This window comes from Eptatretus burgeri, chromosome 2, assembly GCF_056783735.1.
Source record: "Eptatretus burgeri isolate ZD-2024b chromosome 2, Ebu_testis_v1, whole genome shotgun sequence".
In the NCBI taxonomy this organism is placed as follows: Eukaryota; Metazoa; Chordata; class Myxini; order Myxiniformes; family Myxinidae; genus Eptatretus; species Eptatretus burgeri.
In genome coordinates this window covers 100,298,779-100,321,833 of record NC_140962.1, presented here as the reverse complement: position 1 = coordinate 100,321,833, position 23,055 = coordinate 100,298,779, and the positions used below count along the sequence as shown (strand labels likewise).

At 49.3% G+C, this 23,055-nt stretch overlaps 1 protein-coding gene across 5 annotated transcripts in view; it reads left to right on the top strand.

The window, feature by feature from the left end:
* The window catches only part of LOC147032671 (uncharacterized), an 83,350-nt gene that overhangs the window by 42,748 nt on the left and 17,547 nt on the right, over nucleotides 1-23,055 (top strand). For 4 of the 5 annotated variants that reach the window (XM_085870460.1, XM_085870458.1, XM_085870459.1 and 1 more), the window contains exon 6: nucleotides 19,906-19,996. In XM_085870460.1, coding sequence (XP_085726586.1) covers nucleotides 19,906-19,996 — 91 coding nt within the window. Of the gene's footprint in view, nucleotides 1-3,635; nucleotides 4,091-19,905; nucleotides 19,997-23,055 lie in introns of those variants that run through there. The other variant, XM_085870461.1, reaches the window with a different exon arrangement.

Below are 23,055 nucleotides of genomic sequence, written 5' to 3'. Positions count from 1 at the left end.
GCCGGGGGCGCACTCATATTTACAGTACATCTTACCTTAACTTACAAATTTTACACTAAACCATGGCCCAGGATCATTGAACTCTGCAAAAAGAAAGCAGTTAGCAGGGAGCCAGGCTGCCCGCATGCAGTCTCTGGCTCAAACAATGCAGGTGACAGGGAACGTGGCTGGCTGCTCACACGCAGTCCAAGGCCTTCCCTTTTGAACTGAACTCAGTGAACCACAACGGTGCTTGGGCTGCACAACGCAGTCTCCGTGCCAGCTCAAGTGGCACACGCAATGAGCACAACGAATGGATGCATGAACGGTTTGAACTGAATGCAGTGAACCACAACGGTGCATGGGCTGCACAAACGCAGTCTCCGTGCCAGCTCAAGTGGCACACGCAATGAGCACAACGAATGGATGCATGGACACAAACACGGTGCACGGGCTGCCACTGCAGGCCCGTGTTGTAGCTGCCAACAGGGCAGTTCTTGCAGCTTGCAAACTGTTGCCTTGATCCTGGCGCACATGGAAATGAACAGGGGGGGGGGGCAAAGCAAAAATTGAACGGGGCTGGTGAACGTGGGCAGTGGGCATGGCATGGCAAAGGCAAGCAGGCAAACACAGCCCGCAGAAGAAGGCCGCTGCAGGCAAACTCAGCCCACAGAACCAGGCCGTTGCAGGCAAACACAGCCGGCAGATGAACTGGCCGGCACAGGCCTTGAAGAAAAACAGCCAGCAGATGAACTGGCCGGCACAGGCCTTGCAGCACAGCAGCTGCAGACGATCCAGCCGGCACAGGCCTTGCAGCACAGCAGCTGCAGACGAAGTTGGCCGGCCTCCGCCTTGAAGCAAAACACGGCCAGCCGATGAAGTTGGCCAGCTCTTGCCGTTCAGTGGAGGTTGGTGGAGGGAGTGCGGTGGTGCTGGCCACTTGGAAGGCGGGCTCGGACCTACCTACCTGTCTCCCTCCCAACCTATCGCCTTTGCCTGTCACTGTACATACCCACTCCCTTAATTTGTGAAAAACCAATTTAGCCCCCTTAATTTTTTTGTTTTTTTTTTATTTTTACTTCCCCACTATAAATCGTCCCCTAACCCCCTTTATCGTCCTTGTTCGGCTAACCTATTCTGTCACCTAGCCCACTCCTAACCCCTACGTTCACTTCCCAGAGGGGAACAAGGGAGAGCTAATATCCTGTGTCGAGGCCCAATTCAAGCCTCAGAATGGCCTCCCCAGAGTTCAGCGATCTTTAACCAAAGTGGGTCCAGCGGCCCACAACGACAGCGAGGGGATGGATGGTGCGGAGGGGTACATCTCCTAATCTACCCTATCCATTTAACAGTTAAACTACCCCGGGGCTTTGAACAAGCGCCTCTCGCTTAAACTATTGGTTCTAACAACCCAGATTCCCGTCGCCTGTGTTGGTGTCCTCACAATTTCGGGCCTCGCCCCCCAATTTTCTCTCCGTGCCCTCACACGGTCTCCTGGCTGGGACACGTGGCTCCCTTTGGCAGGCACGACCCTCTGCCGAATCTCCCGCTATGGCACCCCCGGGCACTACACTGCCTCCGAGCCTACCAGCTCCCTAACACCGGGGAGTGCCCCCCATGGCACCTCCCCTGAAACGCACACGTGGCAGGCCGGCCTCCCGGGCCCCTTTCCGAGGGTCACCCGTGCCCACAACACTGCCCACGCGGCTAATGGCGCCCCGGGCCCCCGCACCAAGCAGGCGCACCCGTGCCCACTACTCTATCCCGGCCCCCCATGGGCCCTTGGCCTACCGCGGCCGACTAGCCTGGTGCCCGGGGTACCCACTCAGCGATACTCACCTTTCGCAGCCACGCTCCCAAGCCCGTCAACAGGGCTCCTGCACCCCTCCAAATGGGTCTCGAGCCTACTTTCCCACCAACAGCAAAACGACCTCCATTTTTCAATTTGACTAACCCAGCTAACTCACTTTATACTGACCCCGGGGTCCCTTGGGCGGGAGTCACTCCTCCCCCCCCATCACTCATCGCACCATGCATTCCCCATTCGCTCCACTCACACAGACCCGCTGGCCTCACTCACTCAACAAGTACTCACCTCACAACTCACCAACTCTTCAACACACACACCACTGAACTCTGCCATTCTTCTAACTACATCCCCTAACTAACTCGTGCTCCCACGTCGTCCCTTAAACTAGTAGCACGTTCCTTTTAACCTACGTAGCTAAACTACGTCCCCTCTACACATTCACAAGTCTGTCACTGTCTCCAAATAAATCATTTTATTTCCCAACCTAAAGCTCACTAAATCCCTCTAACTAATCCATTCCACGGACTCCATGAGGACTTACCCCTGCCCCATGAAGTCGGTCTAACTAAGCTAACCCTTCCCCCTAACTAGTTTCCATCCTGTGCCCAGGTAAGGGGGTCTTCCACCCCTTGCCCAGGAATCCTGTACACCCGAAAGTGAGGCTTGCTTTTTCTTTTTTTTTTTCCCATGCGCAGCACCTGCGCGGCAACTCAGAGCTCGCGCACTTTGCACCTGCCCGTGACGTCATGCAGCTGCACGTGTTCCTCGTCCCTCCTTGGACGGGACCATCCGGCAGAGATACCCCTCCTGCCGGATTCCAACCCCACGTGCAGCCATGACGTCACCGTGCGCATAAAAAAACAAGCCCCACGTCTCGAGGGGTTCCCCACGCGAACACATGTGCTTTGCCCGTTGGAGCTTAACACACACGATCGCGTGGAGAACCCGTCCGGTCCAAATCCATTTACCTGCCTAAACTTTGTCCGTCCGCGGGATCGGCAAATCCACCGCGTGCGTTTCCGGACCGGGACTTCACTCTCGCAAGCGAGCACGTGGCGGTCTCGTGCGTTGCACAGCACGAACCGCGTGCTCACTGCTGGGCGAACCCGGCACGGTCCTCGAAACAACCACAGCCGCTACTCGGCTTTCTCTCCTCTGTCGCCGTCGTCGCCATTCGACCCACGCACACCTGCGTGTTACGACGCACACAGTCCACTCCATTAAACTCACACCGGGAGACGCGGCTGCGTGCTCCCGCATGCCAACCGACATCTCCCTCTCATACCGCTCTCTCACACACACGGTCTCCCTTGCACACAGCGACCTTGCACACGGCCGTTCACTCACGCGTGCGGGGGCACTCACCCGCGGTGCCTCACTCGCACTCCGTGCCTCATCCACACACGCGGGGGCACTCAACCGCGGTGCCTCATCCACACTTCGTGCCTCATCCACACACGGCGTGCTGGGAAGCACGTACTCCGGCACCATCGCCACCACACCACTCACACACGGGGTCGCTTCCACACACGGGGACGCACTCACACCTTGCACCACACACACAGGGACAACCACACTGGGGATTTGTGTCCCCACAAGGGTCTCCGGGGCCTCTACACCCCCCAAGCTCTCCGTGCACCCGTCCACAGCACTCGTCCCCTCAACCTCGCAAAGCACGACCGAACTCACCTGGTCGTGACTAGCCTCAAGGGGGCATACTCCCTCCCCTCGTTCCTGGAGGAGGCCATCCAGGTGCTCGCACTGGGTCTCTACCCAGTCCGCCAGCTCACCCCCATTGTCCTCCACTACCTCCGTGTGTGTGTGTGCGTCACTTAACCCGTCCTCACCGTGCAATCCCTCCTCCATTTTTTTTGTCTCCCGTGTCTCTATACATTTATAAGTTTCTGTTGTTCCCTCCTGTCTATTAGTCTCCGCTTCTTTCTGGCGTCTTTCCCTTATCTTTATGTAGGTCAACCTTGCTTTCTCTTTAAGTCGCTCCCGTCCTTCCCTGTTTTTCACTCCTTGCTCTTTCACGATCTCCGCGTACCTCATCCTTGCTTTCCGTATTAATTGTTCTTTTCTCTCCCTCCCAATTACTTTCACCTCGTCTCTTGTCTCCCGAATTATTTTCTTACCCGCCTCCACCGCGGGCCTGTCAGCCGCTGCACCCCCTCCCAGCTCGTTCGTTCCGAAACGTGGAGTCGCCATTTTGAGCTCCCTGCTCACGGCCTTCATGCCCGCCTGCAGGCATCGGCCCATGTTCTGCGTCTCACCCCGCAGCTCTTTCATTTCTTCTTTCATGTTTGTTTCCATTCCGTTCATTTTTGTATCCATCTTTTCGTTTATTTGTTGTGTATTCGCATCCATCGTCGTTTTCACTTCATTCATTTGCTTGTTCATGTCTTTCATTTCGTTTTTCATTTCATTTGTGTTTGCATCCATTTTTTCGATCATTGCCGCCAGCATGGCGCATAGCTGGGCCATGTTGGATGCACTCAGCTGAGCCGTTTCGGCAAGGGTTGGGGAAGGGTCTTGGTGGAGAGGGGGGGGGAGGTGTCATACACCGCGGCCGCTGCCGCACCCACCTCGGGCCCTGGGTTCAGTTGGGCGAGTCCGTGTTCCTGCACAATCAACATTTCCTGCTCGGGGATTCCATCCTGGGCCATGGACTCTACATTACTACACATATACATTTCTAATACCCCCGGCTCCCGCTCGCCTTGAGACGCCATCTTGCTTCTCGTGAAGGGTTAATTTGCTCGCTCGTAATTTGGAGGGAATCGGGGGTCGCTTCTCTCACCCCTGGACCGATTCCCGTGAATTTAGCCGGAGACAGGAGAGCCCGTTTTCCTGTTCTCCGATACCAGTGCCGCGAGGAGGGCAATGAATTTGTATCGCACGACCTGACACCAGTGTTGCGGGTTTTCGCGCCCGCCGGCGTGCGGACGGCCACGTAACTCGAATCGCGGCACGTCGCCCACCGGACGGACAATCCAGTCGTGACCCTCTCGGACTAACGCCGGGAACCAGTCACGGGTGGACCTTTCGGTCACACCGCGATCGAGCCAATCAGCCCCCGCGTGGGATAGGGTTGCTCGCCAAATTCGACCTACCTAAGTACCCACGCGGAGGGTAGACCGTGCGATCGCACCTCGCCGCAGGTCGACTTCGGACACGGGCCACTTAAGCGACCCGTTCCGTACTATCAGAATAACCGAGCGGTGTTATCGTCGACCTCGACGGTTCGATTAATTATCGGGCGTATTCAGCCCACTACCAACCCTTTACGTGAAGCAAGATGAGGGTTCAATGGGGGAAAAGACGAAGCGAAGCGGGAGAACAGTTCAACAATAAAGCACATTTATTCGCGACGAACGGAAAGCACACAAATACAATTCCACCAAATGCACACAAAAAAAGAAAACACAATTCCATTTACACAAAAAGCAAACATAAAAGTGAAAACACAGTGCAGAGCTAATACCGACTACCGAGCACACGGCAACACTTATACAATTCTACTTCACAGACGGCGCCGACAACACATACCCAAAACCAAGGAAAAGAAATACCCTCAAGAATGAGGCGGCCTGAGGCCGAGACCGGGTCGGGCCTACCCGTCTGGTGATGAGACGCGGAGCGGCGATGGCCCCGCAACCCGCGGGCCTCGTGGACAGTGCCTGGCAGGGGGTGGGAACGGGGCCCCCTTGGTCGCACTATCTCAGCGCGGGGGGAAACAGGAGGGGGTTGCTGATGCTCGGGGTATAGAGGATCTTTATTATCCCTGGTGTGCGTCTCCACCTCGGCCAGGTCGCGCTGCCGGCCTCCCTCGGGCGTGCAGCTCCTGGCACCGACGCGAGCACCCCCTCGTCCGACTCTCTTCAGCTTCTCCAGCCACTGCAGGCTTCGGGCTCCAGTCTTCCACACTCGTCCCCTCCGTTCCGACTCCTTCTCGTTCTCGTTTGCGACTCTCTCTCGTTCTCGTCCTGCTGACTCCTTCTCGTTCTCGTTTGCGACTCTCCTCTGACTGACGAACACCGTCCTTTTATCCCCCCGTAACTTCGCCTTTGACCCCCTCCCTTTGACCTTTCACCTCGCTCCCCATTGGCCCGAGAAAAAGTGGGCGTGAAGGCTTTTTGATCCACAAATTTGCATATATCGATCGTTCTGGGGGCGGGGCCAAATCGCCCCTCGCTCACCGATTGGACGGCAAAAAGTGGGCGTGTGTCGTTTTTGATCCGTTTTTGAAGCACAAAATCCGTGATTTTGTACACGCTGTTCGACGCGCGTTCTGCATGAGTCCAACACCGGTACCCACAGCGGGGCAAGAACGGTGGCGATGCTACGGTTGCGAGGTGTGACGGGAAGGTCGTGGCGGTTGTGGTGAAGCGGCGTTGTGGTTGGTGGTTGATGTTGTGGTTGTGGTGGTAATCATGGCGGTTGGTCCAAAATAAAGATAGTAAAAGAAAAACGGCTATCCTGAAGAGTCGCAGCTCGCATAAATGACATGTATTCCCACTAGACAACGGGTTTGGACCTAACTACACATGTACTTACCGAGATACCTCACCTAAGGGACCTGAATGGTGGTTTGCGAATCTGGTAACCACAACAATATATATATATATATATATATATATATATATATATGTATTGTATATGTATATATATATGTATTGTATATGTATATATATATATGTATTGTATATGTATATTTCTATATATATATATATGTATATATATATATGTATTGCATATGTATATTTCTATATATATATATATGTATTGTGTATATATATGTATATATATATATATATATATATATATATATATATATATATATATGTATTGTATATATATTGTTGCGGATTTCGCACCCGCCGGCGTGCTGACGGCCACGTAACTCGAATCGCGGCACGTCGCCCACCGGACGGACAATCCAGTCGTGACCCTCTCGGACTAACGCCGGGAACCAGTCACGGGTGGACCTTTCGGTCTCACCGCGATCGAGCCAATCAGCCCCCGCGTGGGATAGGGTTGCTCGCCGAATTCGACCTACCTAAGTACCCACGCGGAGGGTAGACCGGGCGATCGCACCTCGCCGCAGGTCGACTTCGGACACGGGCCACTTAAGCGACCCGTTCCGTACTATCAGAATAACCGAGCGGTGTTATCGTCGACCTCGACGGTTCGATTAATTATCGGGTGTATTCAGCCCACTACCAACCCTTTACGTGAAGCAAGATGGGGATTCAATGGAGGAAAAGACGAAGCGAAGCGGGAAACAGTTCAACACAAAAGCACATTTATTCGCGGCACACGGGAAGCACACATATTCAATTCCACCAAATGCACACAGAAAAGACACAATGCAATTTACACAACAAGCAAATGTAAAAGCGAAAACAATGCAGAGCTAATACCGACTACCGAGCACACGGCAACACTTATACAATTCTACTTCACAGACGGCGCCGACAACACATACCCAAAACCAAGGAAAGAATACCCTCAAGGATGAGGCGGGCCTGAGGCCGAGACCGGGTCGCGCCTACCCGTCTGGTGATGAGACGCGGAGCGGCGATGGCGCCCCAACCCGCGGGCCTCGCGGAGGGTGTCTGGTAGGGGGTGGGAAAGGGGCCCCCTTGGTCGCACTATCTCAGCGCGGGGGGAAACAGGAGGGGGTTGCTGATGCTCGGGGTATAGAGGATCTTTATTATCCCTGGTGTGCGTCTCCACCTCGGCCAGGTCGCGCTGCCGGCCTTCCTCGGGCGTGCAGCTCCCGGCACCGTCGCGAGCACCCCCTCGTCTGCCTTCGCCGCTGCCGCCTCTCCGCCTCTGGACTCTCCGACTCTGGACTCTTCTTTGGACTCTCCCGTTGGACTCTTCTTTGGACTCTTCCGTTGGACTCTTCTTTGACCTCTCCTCCAGCTTCTCCAGCTACTGCAGGCTTCGGGCTCCAGACTTCCACACTGCTCTGACTGACGAACACGGTCCTTTTATCCCCCCGTAGCTTCGCCCTCTCATCTTTGACCCCCTCCCTTCGACCTTTCACCTCGCTCCCCATTGGCCCGAGAAAAAGTGGGCGTGAAGGCTTTTTGATCCACAAATTTGCATATATCGATCGTCCTGGAGGCGGGGCCAAATTCGCCCCTCGCTCACCGATTGGACGGCAAAAAGTGGGCGTGTGTCGTTTTTGATCCGTTTTTGAAGCACAAAATCCGTGATTTTGTACACGCTGTTCGACGCGCGCTCTGCACGAATCCAACACCGGTACCCACAGCGGGGCAAGAACGGTGGCGATGCTACGGTTGCGAGGTGTGACGTGAAGGTCGTGGCGGTTGTGGTGAAGCGGCGTTGTGGTTGGTGGTTGATGTTGTGGTTGTGATCATGGCGGTTGGTCCAAAATAAAGATAGTAAAAGAAAAACGGCTATCCTGAAGAGTCGCAGCTCGCATAAATGACATGTATTCCCACTAGACAACGGGTTTGGGCCTAACTACACATATACTTGCCGAGATACCTCACCTAAGGGACCTGAATGGTGGTTTGCGAATCTGGTAACCACAACAATATATATATATATATATATATATATATATATATATATATATATATATATATATATATGTATGTATTGTATATATATATATATATGTATATATATATGTATATATATATGTATTGTATATGGATTGTATATGTATATGTATTGTATATGTATTGTATATGTATATGTATATGTGTGTATATATATGTATTGTATATATAATATTGTTACAGCTGTGGAAATTCGCAGAACCACCATAGAGGTTCCTTAGATCAGTTATCCCGGTAAGTGAGTGTTCAGATAGGTTTCCCCACCGTTGTTTAGAGGGATTTCTTCGTGTTCACCGGGCTGTGACCCTTTGAGGTAGGTTTTTCTTTTGCTATCGTTATTTTTGGACCGACCATATCACGACCACCATTACAGCAACCAACTTCGCCCCCCAAACAACCACAACGCCAACCACAACCACCATCAACCACGCCAACCACGCTACAATCGCCACAACAAGTACGCCACCATCTAACCATCTCCGCCGCTACGCCAGATATCGAACACCATCCTCCACAGACCAGGCGACGACCCTTTCCGCGTTCAAAAGGGGTCCGAGAACGCGGGCGTAAAAGAACGAGGAAAATAAACCTCTAATGATGAGTGTGGGTTTTTCACCGCCTTTTTCTCCGAGGCTGGTGTGACGAGAAGGGCGAGGCGGCTCGCTCGCGATTGGTGGATACGAGGAGTGAGGCGGTCGCAGTTGAGAAATGCCCCTTTTCGAGAAGCTTCTCGAAGGGAGGCGGAGCCAAAAACGGGGATGGGCGAAGGGCGGAGCCCCCAGGCAATATAAGGCGGACAGCCGCGAGCCTTGCTCTCCTCTCTTCGTTGGCGCTCTTCTCCTGGTCTGGTCTCCTCTCTTCGTTTTGTGCCCTTCTCTTGGTCTGGTCTTGTCTTGGTCTCTGGGTCTGTGGAGCGACCCGTACACCAGAGGCTTGGGTCGGTGGAGAGTCCGGGCGACGTACCAGGGACGCGGACGGGAGGCACAGATCTGCCGGCTGTGGGGCGCGAACCTGTGCGTCCGTGGGGGAGAGTGCCAGAGAGAGCTCGCCGACCATCGAGGAACCTCCAGGGTGCAGGTAACCTGCTATGGTCTCGTGGGACCCGTTCGGTCTCCCAGGTGCCGTGCCATAAATACCCAAGTGGTCCAGCCTGACACCCTTGTCTGCGAGGGGGTCTTTACTTGTGTTTCTTTTGGGTTTTTGAATGAATGTTGTCGTGGCGCCGTCTGTTAAGTAAAACTGTTAAGTGACTGTGCATGTGCATTCTCATTGTAGTTGGTGGTATTGCTTTCTATTTGTTTCTTGTACATTGCATGACTGCCTTGCCTGTATACGTGTAGATAGTGAATAAATGTCCTTGCTTATGAAATGTATCCCGTTCGTTGCGTTCTCCCCATTGAAAATGGGGAGAACGTTCGTTCGTTTCCCCATTGAAAATGCCATCTTGCATCGCGGAAAACGTTAGTTGGGTTTTAAACACCCGGTAAGGAGAATCGGATCCATTGAGGTCGGCGATAATACCCGCTCGGTTATTGCTGTAGAACGGAACAAACTGCTTAAGCGGTTCGTGTCCCAAGCCGACCTGCGGCGAGGTACGGTCCCTCGGAATGTTACCCGCGTGAGTACTTAGGTATTTCGATATTCGGCGAGTGACCCTATTTCGCGCGGGTAGAATGTGGACTGGGCTGTGGTGAGGTTAAACCCTCACCCGTGACTGGTGTCTGGCGATAGTTCCAGGAGGGTCACGGCTGAATTGTCCGTCTGGTGGACGACGTGGTCGCTATTAGTGGAAAGCGGCCAATCGCACGCTGGCGGGCGCAAGTTTGTAACACTGGTGTCAGCGAGCGGGAAACAAACTCTTCCGTCTCCAAACTAAATTAACGGGAATCGGTTCAGGGGTGAGTGGAGCGACCCTCGATTCCCACCAAACCACGAGCATTAAAATTAATTCCGAGAAACAAGATGGCTTTTCAAGGCGAATGGGAGCAGGGGGTATTAGATTTAGAGATGTTAGACTCCATAGCCCAGGATGAAATCCCCGTGCAGGACAATCGCATTAATGTGCAGGTTGAATTTCCCCCACAAACGGACCCAGAGTCTGAAATGGGCGCAGCGGCGGCGGCCACAGGTTTTGACACCCCCTCTCCCCTCCCCCATCAAAATCCTTCCCCAGCCCCCGGCGGATCCGCGCCCGATAATGGCGAATCGACTACCACGGGGTTAGCTGACGTAAGAGGGATGTTGGAAGCATTGATGGGAGCAATGAACGGCATGAATAAGAAAATGGATGGAAATACGCAACAAATGAACGAAATGGATAAGAAAATGGAAACAAACACAAATGAAATAAAAACAAATGCGTGCAGGATGAATAACAAAATGAATGCAAATATGACAAACGAAATGAAAAAAATGCGGGGTGAGATGCGGCGAGTGGGGCAATGCCTGCAGGCAGGCAAAATGGCGCCGCGTGCTGGAGCGAACGAGCTGAGGGGGAGTGTGGATTCTGTCGGCTCCGCAATGGAGGCGGGTGAGGACAAACTAATACGCGGGACGTGTAGGACGAGACGCGTGGAGGAAACAATGACGGAAACATTAACGGTGACAGAGGGAAAAATTAAAAGGGGTGACTGAGACGTGTGTAAAACACGTAGAGACGACGGAGATAATGGACGAGATAAAAGAAATAATAGACGCGGGAGATGGAAACGGTAGAGGAGAGACTACACGACAAAGACGGGGTGAAGGACGAGCACACACACACGGAGGTAGTGGAGGATAATGGGGGCGAGCTCGCGGGATGTCTCGAGACCCGGTGCGAGCAGCTGGATAGCCTCCTCCAGGAACGAGGGGAGGGAATATGCCCCCTTGAAGCGGTTCACAACCAGGTGGGTTCGGTTGAGCTTCACGGAGTTAGGGGGGGGGGGCGAGTGCTGTTGACGGGTGCACGGACAGCTTGGGGGGTATAGAAGCCCCGGAAACCCTTGGGGTGGCACGAATCCCCAGTGTGGTTATGAGTGTGGTCCCGGTGTGTGTGTGTCAAAATGTGTGTATATGAGCATGGTGAAATGCGTGCTGCAACGCATACATAGCGTGGGTGCAAGGGTGTGTGTGAGAGCGACCGCATGTGTGACAGAGACCCCGTGTGTGGATGAGACCCCGAGTGGGAGTGAAACCCCCTGTGTGAGTGGAACCACATGTGCGAGGGAAATGGCATGCGTGAGTGAACGGCCGAGTGCGAGAGAGACCGTGTGTGCGAGAGAGCGGTATGCAAGGGAGATGGTGGTCAGCATGCGCGAACATGCAACCGCATGTCCGGATGTCATGTCGAGGTGTGTGAGCCTCGTGGCACGTGGGAGTTTGTGCGCGAGAGTGCGACGACGACGGTGCCTGACGGTGGACAAAGGCCGACTAGCGGCCGTAGCTGCATTGGGGACCACTCCGGGTTTGCATGGCAGCGCGTACAGGGTCCGTGCTGTGCAACGCACGAGGCCGCCACGTGCGTGCCTGCGGGAGTGAAACCCGGTCCGTAAACACACGTGGTGGATTAGCCGATCCCGCGGATGGACAGAAGGTAGGCTGGATGTGGATTTGGACCAGATGGGTTCTCCACGCGAGCGTGTGTGTGAAGCTCTGATGGGCAGAGCACATGTGTTCGTGTGGGGAACCCCTCGAAACGCGAGGTTTGCTTTTGAATGCGCAGGGTGACGTCCTGGCTGCACGTAGGGTTGGAATCCGGCAGGAGGGGTATCCCTGCTGGATGGTACCGTACAAGGAGGGACGAGATGCACGAACAGCTGCCATGATGTCACGGGAGTAAAAGAGCGCAGGTTGCGAGTTGCCGCGCGAGTGCGAGCGCTTTTTAAAAAAAAAAGCAAGCCTCGCTTCGGGTGAACAGGATTCCCGGGCAAGGGGTGGCAGACCCCCCTGCCTGGGCACAGGATACAACTTGTTAGGGGGAAGGGTTAGCTTAGCTAGACTGGCTCCATGGGGCAGGGATGTCCTCATGGGGGGCCCGTGGAATGGATTAGTTAGAGGGATTGTAGTTGAGATTTCGGATGGAATATGGGAAATGATTTTTGAGGACAGTGGCAGACTGTGAGTGTGTAGAGGGGACATAGCTTAGCTACGTAGTGTTAAATGGAATGTGCTGTAGTGTAAGGGACGACGAGGGAGCACGAGGTAGTTATGGGATGTACTAAGAAGAATGGGAGTGTTCAGCGATGGAGTGAAATGAAATGGAAACATGGTGAGTGAGTGAGGCCAGCGGGTCTGAGTGTATGGAGTGATTGTGGAATGCATGGTGTGATGAGTGATTGGGGGGAGGAGTGATTCCCGCCCAAGGGACCCCGGGGTCAGAGTAATGTGAGTTGGGGGGTTAGTCAAATTGACCAAATGGAGGTCGTTTTGCTGTTGGTGGGAATGTAGGCTCGATACCCATTTGGAGGGTTGCAGGAGCCCTGTTGACGGGCTGGGAGCGTGGCTGCGAACGGTGAGTATCGCTGAGTGGGTGCACCGGGCTAGTCGGCCGCGGTAGGCCAAGGGTCCAATGGGGGCCGGGATAGCATAGTGGGCACGGGTGCGTCCGCATGATGCGGGGGCCCGGGGCACCATTGGCCGTGTCTGCAGTGTCGTGGGCACGGGCACCCAGGGAAGGGGCCCGGGCGCCAGCCTGCCACGTGAGCGTCGGTGGGGAGTCGCCATGGAGGGCACTCCCCGGTGTTTAGGGAGCTGGTAGGCTCGGAGGCAGTGTAGTGCCCAGGGATGCCATCGTTGGAGAATCGGCAGAGGGTAGTTCCTGCCAAGGGAGCCACGCTTCCCAGCCATGAGACCGTGCAAGGGCACGAGAAGAAAATTAGAGGGCAAGGCCCAAAATTGTGAGGACACCAACACAGGCGACAGGAATCTTGGTTGCTAGAACCGATAGTTTAAGCGAGAGGTGCTTGTTGAAAGCCCTGGGGTAATTTAAGGTTAATAATGGTTAGGGTACATTAGGAAGTGTACCCCTCCGCACCATCCAACCCTTCGCTCTTGTTGTGGGTCGCTGGACCCAGTTTGGGTAAAGATCGCTGAAATCTGAGGAGGCCATTCTGAGGCTTGAAATGGGCCTCGACAAAGGACGCTAGCTCTCCCTTATTCCCTTCCAGGAAGGGAATGTAGGGGTTGGGAGTAGGCTAGGTGACGTGATAGGTTAGCCGGACAAAGACAATGAAGGGGGTTAGGGAGACGAATTAATAGAAGGAAGTAAAAAAAAAAGAAAAAGATGGGGCTAAATTTGGATGTTTGCAAACTAACGGAGTGGTTATGAACAGAGACAGGCAAAGGCGATAGGTTGGGAGGGAGACAGTAGGGTATGTCTGAGCCCACCATCCGAGTGGCCAGCACCACCACACTCCCTCCACCAACCTCCATTTCAAGGCAAAGGCTGGCCACCTTCATCTGCGGGCTGTTTGCTACAAGGCCTACTGTAGTTTTGCTACAACAGTGAGCTGTTTCCCCACGGTCGTTCATCTGCTGGCTGTTGCTGCAAGGCCTGTGCCGGTCGTATCATCTGCCGGCTGTTTTTCTACAATGGCCTTGTCTTGCCTTGCCATGCCTTGCCTGCTTGCCTATGCCATGGCCCCATGCCTGCTGCCCTGTTTTGCATTTGCCCCCCATTCATTGCCATGTGCAGCAGGATCATCGCGCGTACTGCAGGGACTGCCCTGTAGGCAGCTGCATCACGGGACCGCATTGGCGGTCCGTGCAACATTTGTTTGCTGCGTCAGGTCGTCGCGCGTACTGCAGGGACTGCCCTGTAGGCAGCCACATCACGGGATTGCACTGGCAGCCCGTGCACCGCTTTTGTTCACTGCGTTCATTTCAGAAGGGGGAGGCCTTGGACTGCGTGTGAGCAGCTGGCCACATTCCCTGTCGCCTGCAGTGGTTGTGACTTTTGTTCTTTCCCACAGAGTCAATAGATCCTGGGCCATGGTTTAGTATAAAATTTATAAGTTCAGGTTAAGATTGTACATGGTTGTGCTTGCCCCCTGCATGTTTGTCGTCGCGCCGGCAATTTATTTAAGTCGTCTGCATGAGTGGGTTTGTTTAGTTAGTTACTCAGCCCGTAGGTTATTTATTTTTGGGACACGAATACACTGAATGTCGCACTCAGAGATCCGAAGGTAAATCGTACTGGGGGAGAACTTACACATGATGGCACACGAAAATTCGACGACTCGGGACGAGTCTGTAAAAAGGGGAGGGATAGTGTTACGGCTGTGGAAATTCGCAGAACTTCCACAGCCGTAACACTTAGATCAGTTCCTTCGATCAATTATACCGTTAAGTGAGTGTTCAGATAGGTTTACCCACCGTTGTTTAGAAGGATTTTTCGTGTTCACCGTGCTGTGACCCTTTGAGGTAGGTATTTCTGTTGCTATCGTTATTTTGGACTGACCATATCACGACCACCATTACAGCAACCAACTTCGCCCCCCAAACAATCACAATGCCAACAACAACCACCACCAACCACGCCACAACGTCAACCACGCTACAATCGCCACAACAAGTACGCCACCATCTAACCATCTCCGCCGCTACGCCAGCTATCGAACGCCATCCTCCACAGACCACGCTACGACCCTTTCCGCGTTCAAAAGGGGTCCGAGAACGCAGGCGTAAAAGAACGAGGAAAAGAAACTTCCAATGGTGAGTGTGGGTTTTTTACCGCCTTTTTTCTCCGAGGCTGGTGTGACGAGAAGGGCGAGGCAGCTTGCTCACGATTGGTGGATACGAGGAGTGAGGCGGTAGGAGTTGAGAAACACCCCTTTTCGAGAAGCTTCTCGAAGGGAGGCGGAGCCGAAAACGGGGAGGGGCGAAGGGCGGAGCCCCAGGCTATATAAGGCAGACAGCCGCGAGCCTTGCTCTCCTCTCTTCGTTGGTGCTCTTCTCCTGGTCTGGTCTCCTCTCTTCGTTTTGCGCCCTTCTCTTGGTCTGGTCTTGTCTTGGTCTCTGGGTCTGTGGAGCGACCCGTACACCAGAGGCGTGGGTCGGTGGAGAGTCCGGGCGACGCACCAGAGATGCGGATGGGAGGCGCAGCTCTGCCGGCTGTGGGGCGCGAACCTACGTGTCCGTGGGGGAGAGAGTGCGAGAGCTCGCTCGCCGACCATCGAGGCACCTCAAGGGTGCAGGTAACCTGCTACGGTCTCGCGGGATCCATTCGGTCTCCCAGGTCCCGTGCCATAAAGACCCAAGTGGTCCAGCCTGACCCCCTTGTCTGTGAGGGGGTCTTTTCTTGTGTTTCTTTTGGGTTTTTGAATGAATGTCATGGCTCCGTCTGTTAAGTGACTGTGCATATACATTCTCATTGTAGTCGGTGGTATTGCTTTCTCTTTGTTTCTTGTACATTGCATGACTGCCTTGCCTGTATACGTGTAGATAGTGAATAAATGTCTTTGCTTGTGAAATGTATCCCGTTCGTTGCATCCTCTATTCCCCATTGAAAATGCCATCTTGCATCGTGGAATAATTAGTTGGGTTTTAAACACCTGGTAAGGAGAATCGGATCCGTCAAGGTCGGCGATAATACCCGCTCGGTTATCGCTGTAGAACGGAACGAACCGCTTAAGCAGTTCGTGTCCCAAGCCGACCGCGGCGAGGTAAGGCCCCTCGGTAGGTTACCCGCGCGAGTACTTATGTATTTCGATATTCGGCGAGTGACCCTATTTCGCGCGTGTAGAATGCGGACTGGGCTGTGTTGAGGTTAAACCCCCACCCGTGACTGGTTTCTGGCGATAGTTCCAGGAGGATCAGGACTGAATTGTCTGTCCGGTGGGCGACGCGGTCGCTATTCGTGGAAATCCACCGATCGCACGCCGGCGGGCGCGAATTCGTAACAATATTTAGGTATATGTGTATGTATAATATATATGCATATATATATATATATAATATATGTATATATATACATATATATATATATATATATATATACATATATGTATTTGTTTGTGTGTGTGTGTGTGTGTGTGTGTGTATATATATATATATATATATATATATATATATATATATATATATATATATATATATATATATATATATATATATATATATATATATATATATATATCAAACCCCCTAACTTGTCGAGGCAGAAGGGCACAGATCGAGTCCCATTACAGCGCTTGCTGCATGACTTGCCAGCAACAAGTGTCGCCTGCCATGCGAGCACATTGTCTCGGCCATGCTGAGACCAGTCAGGAGGTTTGCAGCCAGGAACATTAAATTCAACTAAAGAAGTGCACTGACTCTATGACATGACACTGACGACATCTCTTGCTTCATTTATTTGTGAACATTGGCTTTAATGTCAGTCTGCAAAGGCTTGGGGACCATTCAGATGCCTCCTAGTTTGGAGGTGATGTGTTGGTATAATCGATGTACATGACGTCAGCATCGTGTCATCGGGTCAGCATGCTTATACTGGATATTTTACGAAACGTATTCCGCATGACTACTGTATCATAACTGTGATGTTTCACGTCGCTTGATGAAGCGGTTCAAGAGAAAGAATTTTTGAAAGATTTTTGTTTAATCCAATGTGGCTACCAGCTCATGTGATCTCTTAATGATTTGTGAACACCTTGGTATTGCCAAGGCTTGGGGAACCTGGCTGAAGCTTCCCCTCAATATTTTGAGCTGTTCTGGAGAATCGAAATATTCTTCAAAAATGCAGAGCTGCCAAATCATGTGATCTGTGACATCATAGGTGGAGAACTTTTTGTTCCTCATCGATAAGTTTTGCCTCCATCTGTTCAGCCGTTTCTGAAAATAAGATTTTTGAAGGTTTTTATGTTTAAAAAGTGTGGCTTCTGAACCAGGTGACCGATGACATCAATGTTTTTCCCCTCATACAATTTATTCCTAGATAACCCTCAAAAATATTTCACACTGATCAGATAAAGCATTTGACATATGCAATTATGTATGTCATTTCACACTGATCAGATAAAGCATTTGACATATGCAATTGACGTCATGACAAAGCCAGCTATGATGTCATCAAAAATCGCACTTGTTTCCCATGGGGAGTACTTGACATGTGCCAAGTTTCAATTTTTTTTCCATGGAGCGGTTTCAGAGATAAAGTGGTGCAAAATTTTCCATTTTTCCAACATGGCTGCCACACCACATGACCTATGATGTCATAATTATTGAAACATTCTTCATGAGTAGTTGCACCTATGGTGAGAATTTATTGTCAATTGGATAAGTGGTTTCAGAGAAAACAGAAAAAATTAGCATGGATGGAATTACATACGTACGTACGGATGGACGGATGGACAACCCAAAAACCTAATTCCTCCAGCGACTTCATCAGTCGTTGAAAGTCTTCATGAAAAAGAGAATTGGAGACAAATGGGGGTCCACGAATGTGTTTGGTGCCAGGCCCACAAAAGGTTAATCTGGCCCTGAGTAAGTGAGTCTGCACTGGTTCTTAGATCTACTGTCATTTATATACATAGATGAGGCTCTGCATTGTTAAATGCTCTATCTTGCTTTGTGTGTTGATATACAATCATGATCTGTTGATGTTCATGAAAGAAGAATGAATATAGAACATACAATTTATTGTATGAAATCAATCTTGCTTATCTTTTGTGATACAATCTAATGTTCCAGGAACACATACATATGCAATGAGATGGCTTTGAGATGAAGTCGTTACTTGGTTATCAGCCAATGTGTACATTAATTTTTCATTGTTTCATCTGCCTTGTAATTGTTGCATTTCTGTTAAAAGTCATGAATACTACTATGAGTAAAGAAGTTCACGTTCTACTGTACATGCCAATTGATTGATTGAACTTTTTCATTAACATCTCAACACATAGAAAGAAATTGGTTGTCTCCACACATGCAACTAAAATTAATGTCCTACAGGAATGGGCAGATATAGCACACTTGCCTTTGAACGGTCTAGTGTGGGTCAGATTCCCAACCCGACCATAAATTATCGGGCTGGTACTTCATAATACGAGGCATTGCATGAATGAGTATTCCATGCATCGGATGTATGTTAAACCAGGGACTGTCTGCTCACATTTGCTGGTGAATCTTAAACATCCCCTGGTACATTTTAAAGAGAGTAGGCCGTGGTGTACCAGTACCATGGCAAAATTCCAAATATCTGCCCTAGCGTTTCATGTCATGCCACAGTGATCCAGCAGGCCTAACTTGTAATTTAATCCCGGTCCAATATGCATTACCAAATGATAACCACAATTCATGTGTGTTATTAAAAACATTGCAACTATCCCTTCAACCTGAGCTGCCTGAATTTAAGAGGTTGATTTTCTGATGGAGACCTTTGGCAGTTAAGCAATTGGTTCATGTCCATCTGTCTGTCTGTCTTTTCAGTTTATGATTGAGGAGCAATATTTAATTTGAATGTTATATTTTGAACACAAGTAATAAAATGAATCGGAAGACGAGTTTGCCATTTTACCTTACTTTGTCTCTGAATTAGTCCCAATCGCACATGTGCAGAGTTGAGTGAGATAATATTTTTACTCAGTCTGCTGGCCTGGCAGTTAAACAAAATTGAAAATCATTCCAAACAGGAAAGTTACTGTTTTTAAGGATGTTATAAAGGACAAAAACAACAGGCACAGATAACTGATGTAACACATTAGATGGGGTGATGTAATAGACACTGTGTTAATGGTGGTAAAACCCTGAATTTATTTATTTGTACGACTTTTATAATTTTTATTTTATATAAATTGAATGAGACAAGCAGAGAACCTGCCCGATGGGCGATCTTGTTTCAAGCATGCAACATGTTCTTCTGACGCATACCTTTATTTGGGTGGTGTATCGGCACCTGCCAGCTCTGTATGGGAAAAATAATAACCCGGGTTACATGCATGAAGCAAAAATATACCTACTGCTTATAATTCAAAATACCTCACTGTACGAGAAAACGTGGGGACAGGAAAATACAGCGCTGTAAATGGTGGAGACTTGTAATACCCTCCCCCATCTGGAGGCGGCGCTACACCATACACATTTACATCGAAAATTTGCGTCCCCCTTCACCTCCCCCGAAGACCACTGGCAAAGATAAAAATACCCCTATAAATTTATCGTAGTTATGCTGATCCTCTGCAGCAGGTCTGGATGTAATTGGGCCAGAACTGTAGGAGGAGTAGCCTGAGAAACAAACCCACAAACAAACGCACAAACACTGGTCCGTGAATTTTAGTAAGGATACTTGCATACTGGAAAACACAAATTGCCTTCATAATACTTCCAAGAACCTCCAGTTTTGCAGTACTTGGGCATGTACTATCAGGTGTTGTACAACACATTAACATTGTTTCAATAGCACTAAACTTCCAGATTTTTAAAAACAATCTTTAAAATCATTATTTTATTAAAATTGAAGTCTATACAGCACTTACAATTGAATACTGCAATGGGTATTGTGTTATATGAACTCTCTAATACATTTAGTCTTTCTTTCAGCCAAAGCCAAGGAAGCTGGAGGGATACACCATGCAATATTCAAACGGAAAGAATGATGTCAACACCAAATGGTGCCTGCTTCAATCCAAAGGTAAGAATGTTGAAAATTGTAATCTTGCTTCTCTCTCTCTCTCTCTCTCTCTCTCTCTCTCTCTCTCTCTCTCTCTCTCTCTCTCTCTCTCTCTCTCTCTCTCTCTCTCTCTCTCTCTCTCTCTCTCTCTCTCTCTCTCTCTCTCTCTCTCTCTCTCTCTCTCTCTCTCTCTCTCTCTCTCTCTCTCTCTCTCTCTCTCTCTCTCTCTCTCTCTTTCTCTCTCTCTCCCCCCTCTCTCTCTCTCTCTGAGAACATGAATCTTTTACAGCAGTTTGTTGTGAAGAACATAAAACGAATTTGCTTTTCTTTATTTAACATTGGAAGCTTTACTTTGTGGTGTGTTTAAAAAAAATAATAAAAAAACCCCATTTATTTATCTCACTTGCATTCCTTGTGTTCAATCCCATAAATAATAATAATCATTTGGATTTTTCAAATGCACTTTTTAGCAACAATGTATTTCTCTCTGGAGCAATATCAGACTGTGCTTTATAACCTTGCACATTTATTTATTGGACAGTTTGACTCATTAAACATGACTTGCATACATAACTCAATTTTCCCCTTAATTACTGTTTGTCGGTATGTCTGTGGCCAAACATTAAAGGGAAAAATAATCATTATTCGGTGAAAAGGGTATTAAAAAAATTTAACTATTAAAATAAATCAAAATCATATTAATGACAATCATTGACGTGCATAAAAATTAACAAGATAGCACAAAGATACAATTATCTCTGTGATAGCAATTAACATGATACAAGGAGGATTCAAAAGGTTTTTGTAACGAGATATAAACGTTCAAGAACTTGTGAATGTAATTTATTTTTTCAGTATTGTATGGTGTTTTTTGATTGACTGACTTAAACACTCCACGTTGGTAAAGGTGCTGTCACACCTTGACGATTTAGCCAGCGTATGCCGACTTATGAAAAATTGTCTAAAACGCTGGCACACGTCAAATACGTTATGGGTAAGTTTTGGTAACATTAAGAGCACGCTGAAAAACACTGCCATACGTCGTAGTACGCTGGCTTTCATCGTTGTACTTTGCGGTTGTCCTCAAATTTTAGCATGCTTGAAATTTTACGACGTATGCCAGCGTTTGACTCGCACGTTCCGCTAAGCTGGCCATAAGTTGTAGGCACGTTATGCGATCGTTGACGGTCATGCAGGTGGGACTTCAAAGGTCAAGCAAGTAAATCACTTTTTCTAAGCTCGAGGCTGTATGGGAGGTGATTTATGTTGGTGAAGCTATGCTCATGAATGCTGGTCTGCACAATACACACCTCATCCACAGGCAGATTGCTGTGAAGAAAGAGCCCACTTTTGGTCAACATCCCTTGGCATTTGTCCTTGATTTCCTGCTACAATTTTTACATGAGGCTGTTGTAACATTCCCTTGTAATGAGTACATCATTGACTGCTCCAATTAATAAAAGAAAAACATAACAATATGAGAATGGCACTCGTTAGAGTGCATACCTCTGCCAGGCTGAACAGTTTATGTCTTGTGTCCTTATGAGAGGACACAAGACAAACACAAAAAACAATAACAACAACAACTTCAGATATTTTGTCACGTGCCTTCATGGAGTCAAGGAGAAAAAAAGAAAATGTGCCTTGACGGAGAAAATAAGTTTCGGGTATGCTAAACATTACCTCGACGTGTTTCGACTTATGAGTAACTTACAAGGAACTTGTGTCGAGAATCTGGTCCTCAACCAAAATATAATCAGTTTGTTCTTGTCATGGAGCAACTCATCCACCAAGATTCGGCTGAATCCGTCAATTAACTTTTTGAGATATCGTGCTATATATAGTTTTTTTGCCCTATCTCTCAATTGTGAAGACTCACTTGAAGAATTCTAGTTTCTGGATCTTCACCAAAATGTAATCAATTCTTCCTTGTCAGACACCCAACATGTCCACCAAGTTTCATCCGAGTCTGTCCATAACGTTCTGGGATATTGTGCTCACAGACAGACAGACAAACGGGTGAAAACATAATCTCCATCCACCTTCAGTGGCCGAGGCAAAAAGACAGAGATTTTCATTTTCGTAACAATATTTGGCAAACCATATGCTGTGATCCCCCATGATTTATGCTTTCACTTGGGCAACAGTTTGTGAGTCGGTCACACCTGCCAGCCATCCTGACCTGGGGTCATTTTCAAGGTTTCAAGAGTCAAACTCCCACTCACTCTTCAATCCCACTCTTCCCTCCAGGTCTTCAAAATAGCTAGCTGTTCACCACCATCTCATATCTTCCCCCATCCAAAACCATGATGTTTTCTACCTCCATTAATCCACCCCAAACCCACCTCCTTCAAATTCCATGCTTTCCTTCTTTAAAGTCTCTGGAGTGTCCATCTTGTTTACCCCATGTACCCCACCCCAGCCCTCTCCCTTCCACAGATCTCCTCATGTGTCTATTCCCCATTGTTTTCTGCTTCCCTCTCCCATCCCTCCTGTCTCCTGCTCCCCTTGCTATGCGTTATGTGTGCTAGCTCTTATACGAGCCTTGACATTGTGTATGTATAAATGTATGCATATATATATATATATATATATATATATATATATATATATATATATATATGTATGTATTGGCAAACCTACATGCTTAGTCACCTGCCCTTTGACCACTGTAGAATGAGGGCCCAGCTTCACCATATACACAATAACAATGCATTATTGGATTCATTCAGAGCCACCATTCTTTTTGCCGAAACATTTCATGACATCTTTTTGCTCAGTTTTAGTACAATCCTTAATTTTATGCCATTGCAAAATTCTGGATTAGACTATGAAATAACAAACAATATCACATTAATGTAACTTATGGCATTATAACAAGCATACGTGTAGGTTTATAATGAGCAAAAAATCATGGCTTCTGGGTGCCAATAAATATCCCATTCCTTAAACCTTTTAATGCTCCTTGGATTAAATTACTCCCCCAAATCTAAAGGAGACACTGCATTGTGGGCATGGCAACACCACACTCATGATGTGACTAGTGGACGAAATTTATGCTTGAATCCCAGTGAAAGATT